This window comes from Camarhynchus parvulus, unplaced genomic scaffold (genome assembly GCF_901933205.1).
Source record: "Camarhynchus parvulus unplaced genomic scaffold, STF_HiC, whole genome shotgun sequence".
In the NCBI taxonomy this organism is placed as follows: Eukaryota; Metazoa; Chordata; class Aves; order Passeriformes; family Thraupidae; genus Camarhynchus; species Camarhynchus parvulus.
The window spans coordinates 1-8061 of record NW_022147789.1 but is presented as its reverse complement, the minus strand read 5'-3'; the positions used below and the strand labels follow the sequence as shown (position 1 = coordinate 8061).

At 48.9% G+C, this 8061-nt stretch overlaps 1 protein-coding gene across 1 annotated transcript; it reads right to left on the bottom strand.

Moving 5' to 3' along the window:
* Positions 1-199: 199 nt before the first annotated feature.
* LOC115915911 (olfactory receptor 14A16-like) lies at positions 200-1132 on the bottom strand. Its single transcript, XM_030969621.1, has one exon. It carries the CDS (start codon positions 1130-1132, stop codon positions 200-202), a length of 933 nt encoding a protein of 310 aa, XP_030825481.1.
* Between the last annotated feature and the right edge of the window lie 6929 nt (positions 1133-8061).

Sequence of the window (8061 nt, the reverse complement as noted above, 5' to 3'; positions counted from 1 at the left end):
TTCCTTTAAATGCACTGAGAGCGCGGCCCCTCATTGACACAGTTTGTGGTCACAGGGAAGGTGGAAAGAAACAAAATGAGAAATGGCACAAACAAAGACATTTCTTTGTGTACACTGTGAAAAACACCCACTACCAATCCAACAAGAAGAATCAAAGATAACTTTTATTACAAGTGGTTTGCAGAAAATGACCAGCCGTTTAATGTTTCTGAAACGATCCAGTCATCAGTCTCCACACTGCAGCCCTGAGCTCCTGGTTCCTCAGGCTGTAGATGAGGGGATTCAGGGCTGGAGACACCACCGAGTACAGAACTGAAAGGGCCTGATCCAGGGATGGGGAGGACATGGAAGGGGGCTTCAGGTAAGCAAATGTGCCAGTGCTGATGAACAGGGAGACCACAGCCAGGTGAGGGAGGCAGGTGGAAAAGGCTTTGTGCCGTCCCTGCTCAGAGGGGATCCTCAGCACAGCCCTGAAGATCTGCACATAGGAGAAAACAATGAACACAAAACAGCCGAATGATAAACAGGCACTAACAGCAAGAAGCCCAAATTCCCTGAGGTAGGATTTAGAGCAGGAGAGCTTGAGGATCTGTGGGATTTCACAGAAGAACTGGCCCAGGGCATTGCCATGGCACAGGGGCAGGGAAAATGTATTGGCTGTTTGCAGCAGAGCATTGAGAAAGGCACTGGCCCAGGCAGCTGCTGCCATGTGGGCACAAGCTCTGCTGCCCAGGAGGGTCCCGTAGTGCAGGGGTTTGCAGATGGACACGTAGCGGTCGTAGCACATGACGGTCAGGAGGGAAAACTCTGCTGTAGCGTAAAAAAAAAAAAAACAAACTTGGGCAGCACATCCTGTGTAGGAGATGTTCCTGGTGTCCCAGAGGGAATTGTGCATGGCTTTGGGGACAGTGGTGCAGATGGAGCCCAGGTCGCTGAGGGCCAGGTTGAGCAGGAAGAAGAACATGGGCGTGTGCAGGTGGTGGCCGCAGGCTACGGCGCTGATGATGAGGCCGTTGCCCAGGAGGGCAGCCAGGGAGATGCCCAGCAAGAGGCAGAAGTGCAGGAGCTGCAGCTGCCGCGTGTCTGCCAATGCCAGCAGGAGGAAGTGCCTGATGGAGCTGCTGTTGGACATTTGCTGGGGCTGCACATGGGGACCTGTTCATGCAGAAAAGGACAGTGAAGTGTTAGAGGAGATACCTGTAATCAAAATCAAAGCCATTTCCCATACACCCTCCTTTCTAACACACAGACACGGTCTTTAGTGTTGAAGAGTTCTGACATTTTCTTTATAAGCTCCCTCCATGTCTCTGCTGGTAGTTTTGGATATCAAACCCTCAGCATGTCTGCTGCCCTCAGGGAGAACATTGTGAGTTCCCTGGGTCAAGATGATGAGCGGAGACTGAGGGGAGATGGTCTGTCATTCTGACCTGTTCAGAAATTCTTTGGGCTTTAACCTTTCAGGTGGAAGTGAATTACCTTCCCATGTTTTCCCTAAAAATCTCACCAGGTACCGCTGAGAGCATATGGATCCACCACAGCCCAGATCCACATCTGTAGCCAAGAACTCTCATTGCTCATTTCACCAACCCAGCAGCATTTTCAGTGTCAGAACACCTCTGCCTTTCTCCATCAATCTCATAACTCAGAGATGCTCTAGGACAGGTTTGCACCCTGGATTGAAGCTCCCAGCTTGGGCTGAAATCTCAGGGAGACTTCCACGTGTCCCTGTGATGGCATTGGACTGAGGGAGATGCAGCTCCTTCCCTGGCTGCACTGACAGCATTGCCCAGAGCCGGGCACTGGGGACAGCGTCACCCTGAGCCAGCTGTGCCCCCTGCCAGAGCCCCCAGGGCCGGGCAGCTGCTCCCAGCCCTGTGCTCTGCAGAGGGAACTGGGCCCGGGGCTGCAGAGCTGCCCCACGGCTCTGCTGCAGCTCTGCCTGCACAGGAGGGGCTGCACGCCTTGGGAGCCCCGGCCCTGAGGGCAGAGGCTTGGCTGGGGCACAGGAGGGAGGGGGCTTGTTCAGAGGGAGGGGCTGCACTGCAGGGGATCCTGTGCACATCTCTGAACTCTCCCTGCCACAACATTGCTGGGTTTTGCTTTCTCTCATTGCCTGATCTTCTCTCTGCTTCCTGGAGATTTTCCTCCTGCAGGTGTTTCCCTGGGCCTGATCTCTCCCTGCCAGCACTCACAGACCCCAAATCTCTGTGCACTCTCCTTGGCCCGACAGAACCCTGCCTGTTTGCAGGGCACTGGCTGGGGGCAGGTTCTGTTTGCAGCTTGGAGAAAGGACAGCTCAGCCTGAGCCTGATGGCTCCAGCAAAGGTGATGCTGGTGCTGTCCATGGGCAGAGTGGCTGAAAGCACATTAGGGATCTCCTGTGAACCTACTCATCACTAAAAGGAACAGTTCAGATGTCTTAGGCACTTGTCAAAATTCATAATTATTACTTCATAATCAACCTTTAATATTTATATCCCTCCCTGCCATTCTCCAATAGTAGGAAGCTGAATACAAATTCCTCATTTTTTCCAAAATCCTTGTCTAGGAAATATTCTATGACTGATAAGAACCCCTCAGCATGTATGAGCATTTCACCTCCCCTGCACCAGATACACTCATAGTTGTACTCACTCAGTCTGTAGGCATTGGGATGTTCCAGCTGTAGGAGATGGCTCCAGGAGCTGCAGCTGCATTGTCCTGCAGCCAGAGGTTCCTGTGCCAAGGGCTGGCAGGGATTGTGCCCCAGGCACTTCTCAGCCCCTTCCCAGCCCTGACTGATTGAAGCTCTCTGTGCCTCTGTGCTGTGCCCGGGCTGGCTGCAGGCAGTGCCCCAGCCCTGCTGGGCTGGCAGAAGAGCTGCTCATCAAGAGAAATGTGCTTTTGAAGCTCTGCTTGGTTACCAGGAGCTGCCTCTGTGCCAGCAGCCCAGCCCAGCTCAGCAGCACAGACACAGCACAAGGACTTTAATGAGCCTCTGGGGCTTTGTGCTCAGGCCCTGAACATCAGTCCCTGAGAGGGAGCTGAAGAAACCTCTCCAGAACTCCAAGTCAGAATCCAACTCCAAACTTTCTTGGACTTTTAATGGGTCCCAGTGAGGGACACGACTGAGAAAGTGTCCCCAGGCCCCAGGCAGAGCAGAGAACTGCAGGCAGTGCTGACAGGTGGGGACAAAGAGAAGCCAAGTCTTGGTGCCCTGGGGCACAGCAGGGTCTGTGCCAGCAAGGGCTGGGAGGAGACACCTTGTCCTGAGGCCCTGGGGCCTCCTGGCACAGCCCCAGCCAGGCTGGGCACTGTCAGCCCCTTGTCCTGCCCTCAGCATCCCCCCCTAGCCCACATGCCAGTGGCCTCAAGGATCTGCTGGAAGGAGTCCCTGGGGAGCCTTGCTCAGCAATGGCCCTGGGGGCTCCTTCATGCTCCCCTGCAGGGACTGCAGGTTTTTCAAAGGACTTTGGCTTTGGCTTTTGCCTTGGAGTCTCTGAGAGGTTTGTGCAATCATGGCCTCCAATTATCTGCTGTAATTAGTCCCTGGAGAGGCTTTGTCAGTAACAACACTCAGTGGGGCTCATTATTGCTTCAGGGTATTTCAGTTTTTTAAGGTACTTGGTGTTTCCCTTTTCATACAGACTGTATGAGAGGATTGTGCAATCATGGCCCCAATATCTGCTTTAATTAGTCCCTTGGGAGACTTTGTACAATGACACTCAGTGGGGCTTATTTTAATACTTTGAGATACTCTGTGAAGGTTTTAAGGTCTGCTTTAACGGTCCCTTGAGATTTTACTGACACTCAGTCCACACTGAAGGTACTTTGGAATCTGAGTCATGAGGTTTTTGTGCCATCCTGGCCTCCAGTTCTCCCTCCAAGGAGTCCATGAGGAGCCTGTGTTGGGGATGGACCTCAGTGGGACCCATTCATGCCTTGAGACACTTTAGGGTTTTCCTCTGACTTTGACTCCTGGAAAGGTTTGTGCAATCTCCTCTCAGGCCCTGAGGTTCCAGGGCTCAGCTCCAAATGCACCACAGGGCTCATTAGGATCAAGCAAGTCCTGACAAACCATGGCTCTGCCTTGATTTCCCTCTGGTCCTGTCCTGTTCATCAGGAAGATTTCCTTTTACAGTTATGGAGAAATATTTCAAAGAGCTTCTAAGAAATATGCAATCCTATTTTAAACAGTGCATTTTGTTACTTTTCTCTTTAGAGAAGAGCTGATTGCAGCATTCCGTGATTGCTATTGTTGTAGGACTGCTCCTAATAACGTCTGGCCAGGTCACAGAAGTTGTACCTTGGAGCTGACCCAGTGTGGATAACCTTTCCTCACATTCCCCAACTCCATGTGAGAAATCATTTTCACTTTCAAAAATTTAAATTGTTTATTAAGACCTTATCAAAATACAACAGAAGGGTCTTGATTTTCATATCTTTGATGTGAAATGAGTTCCCTGGTCCAAATCAATCCTGTTTAGCATCCCATATTGGGGAATCATTGATTCTAGAAGTGTTTTACTCACAACACTGGCATTGGCTTTCACAGTGGGTACCACCTCTACCCAATGAGTCATGTGATCTACTATCACTGGCAAAAACTTCCACTGTTGTACCTGGGGAAGCTCAGTAAAGTCTACTTGGATGTTTTGAAAGGGCCGTAAGGCAGTTCTCACCCTCCTCTGGGTGTGTTCCTCATGACTTTCTTGTTCACTTGTTGACATATCACACACAATTCAGTTACTTGCTTGGCTATTCTGAAAATTCCTATGCATCCCAAATCCCTTAAAAAATTGATCACTTAACACTTGTGTACCCCAATGTGTTGTTCCATGTATGCCTTCCAGCATTTTCCTGGCAAAGGGTTTATTCAACATTTGCCTCCCATCTGCTAATATCCACTTCTCTTTGTTATCTTTCTTGGCTCCTATTTTTAAGGAGTTCTTCCTCTTCTGTCCCACTGAATATGGGGACTTTTTGTATTTCTCTTATGGATGTTAATACTATTATTAGTTTTTCTGTTGCTGATTCAGTGGCATTTTTAGCTTCTAAACTGGCTAAGTTGTTCCCCATGTGCCTCTTGAGTCACCCTGTTTTTGATACCCTTTTAACATATACTACTGCTACTTCCTCTGGTAATTGTAAGGTTTCTAACTCTTCTAAAAGGAATTTTTCATGAATCAGTCCCTTTCCCTTTGAATTGAATAGCTCCCCTCTTTCCAAATTTTTCCAAAGGTGTGCACTACTTAAAAAGTGTATTTTCAGTCTATATCTATTGTTCCCCTTTTCTGCGCTAATATTTCCAGAACTCACTTTTAGGGCATACAACTCACACAATACTTGGGCTGACCAGTTGGAAAGTAGATTTCTCTTTTCTATGGCTACCAACCCTTCATGCACTATAGCGTACCCCAATACCCTGTGCCCCTTTATTACCCGTGAAGATCCATCGATGTACAATCATTTTCCACCTTGGAGTGGTTGATCTGTTAGGTCCTCTCTTCCTTTAGTTTGATAGTTTATAACCTCTAGGCAATTATGTATAAGTTCCTCATCTGTTTCTCCATACAAAAACTGGGCAGGGGTTGAGTTGGTTACTCACAATTAGCTCTAAACCATTATCTATTAAGATGGCTTCATACTTTAGCACTCAGGAATCAGTGAGCCATTTCTCAGCCTTTTGGCTCAGGATACTCCTTACTGAGTTTGGGATGTATATTTTCAATTTTCCCCCCAAAAGGTTTATTTTTTTTCTTTCTGCTATGAGTAGGGCAGTCACTGCCACAGCCTCAATGCAGGTTGGCCACCTCTGGCTGCCATGGTCTAAAATTTTGATAAATAAGCCACTGGTTTCCAGATCCTCCCCAGTCCTGGCCTAATACTCCATGTGCTAACCATTTTCTATATCCACAAACAGATAGAAGGGGTTTGTCTAAGGCAGGAAGACTCAGTGCCAGTACATTGACTAATTTTTGCTTCAAAGCTTGAAACTTTTGTTCATCATCCCACCTGATCTCTTCTTCAACTAACTTTTCATACAAGAACTGGAAAGCCAGTGTGTATGCTTCAGTCCATAACCTACAATATCCCAACAGGCCTAAAACATTCTGATTTCCCTCTTAGGTTTTGGCTGTGGGGTGAGGCTCTCCTCATAATTCTCTCAGAGTTCAGCCACCATCTCCCGTGACAAATCACATGTCCTAGGAATTTTACTTCTCTCTCTACAAATTTGAGTTTCCCTTTTGATACTCAAAAGTCCTTGGTCCCCCTGAAAATTTAACAACACTATGGTGGATTCCCAAACTTCCTTTTCTTTCTGTTTGCAAGAGAAGCAAATAATTTACATATTGGATGAGCTTTATATCAGGTTTAATGGAGAAGAGTTGTGTTACTTCTCCTAGGGCTTGACCAAACAGGTTTGGGGATTTGGAAAACTCTTTGGGGTAACCTTGTCCACTGGTCCTGCTGCCTCCTCCCAGAATCGGGGTTCTCCCATTCAAAGGTAAATATATCCCAATTTCCTCTGTCAGTGGCTATGCCCAAAAAAATATCTTTTAGGTCTATCACACTGAACCACTGGTGTGCTGGGGGGATTACTTGGTAGTGTATAGGGGTTAGGCACTACTGGGTACCACCACTGTTCTTTTGTTCACTTCTCTCAAATCTTGGACAAGCCTCCCTTGGTCCCATCTGACTTCTTTTACTGGTAATATGGGTGTGTTATGGGGGACATACATGGTTCCCAAGGTCCTGTCCTCAAGTAGGTCCTGGATCAGTGGCTGCAGTCCTCGACTCCCCTCCAGGGAGAGTGGGTATTGTTGTACCCAAACTGGATGGTTCTTATTAACTATTTTATTACTATAGCTTTGATGTTTAATTTACCCCCACTTTTTTGGTTTTTGCCCACACCACCTCATGAATTTTCTCATCATTTTTCTTCCCAAAAGGAAGAACGGAACTTAACTACCATCTTCCCCTTCCTCTGGGAGCATTCCAAATGTCAAACTGCACCTGTAAATCCTGTCCTAATAAATTTCACCCTGCATCTGGAACTAACAGAACATCCCAAACCCTATTTTTGTTTGTTCCTTCAGACTTTATTTGCTTAAAAACTGAGGCTTTGAAACCTTCCCCTTGTCAAGGTTTGGAAAAGATCGGTGTTTGCAGCCCATGGTGGCCTGGGATGTCTGAAATGGAAAATGTAAACTCCCTCCCCCAATTTGGCTTTTCTCATTTTGGAATTAAGGGGCTCTCCATGGACAGATATCTGAGCAATAATAGCAGTTATTTATTAGGGAAGAAAATTAAAGTCCCCAAAAATGGAGTAAACTAAAAACAACACTGACAGAATCAGAACTCAACCTGACAACCTGTGGGTCAGGGTGCTGGCAGCAGTCCCATTGGGTGTGGCTGCAGCCCTCCCATGAAGCCCCTGTCATGGTCAGGTTCTGTTGCAGGAAGGGGGGGCCTGTAGAGAAGGATGTATTCTTCCTCCGAAGATCCTGTGTTGCTATGGCTGATCGCATGGCAAACCATCCTCAGGACCCTGTTGCTATGGTCAGTTTCCATGGCAACCAACACCAGCCCCCCCTTATTGCTATGCTCCCTAACCTCGGCAGCCCATGGAGCCCATGCCATGGTGGTTGCCATGGACACCAGGTCAGGCCTGCAGCCTGAGCCTGTTGCCATGGCAACCATTGGCAGCCCATCCCCAGGCTCATGGGATCCCAGAAGCACAGAATTGGCTGAGCTGGGGGCCCCATCAGATCCTCCAGTCCAACTGCTGGCCCTGCACAGGACAGCCCAACAATGCCAGCTGGGCCTGGCAGCGCCTGTCCCAACGCTGCTGCAGCTCAGAGAGCCCTGGAGCTGGGAGCCTTCCCTGGGGAGGCCTGGGCGGGGCCCCAGCAGCCTCTGGGCAAAAACCTTTTTCCTGACATCCAAGCTGAGCCTGCCCCGACTCAGCTGCAGCCGTTCCCCTCCACCCTGTCCCTGGGCACCAGAGGGAAGAGTTCCCACAGCCCCAGCCAGGGACCGGCCCCAAGGCTGTTGCCATGGCCACCAGGGCTGGCACCA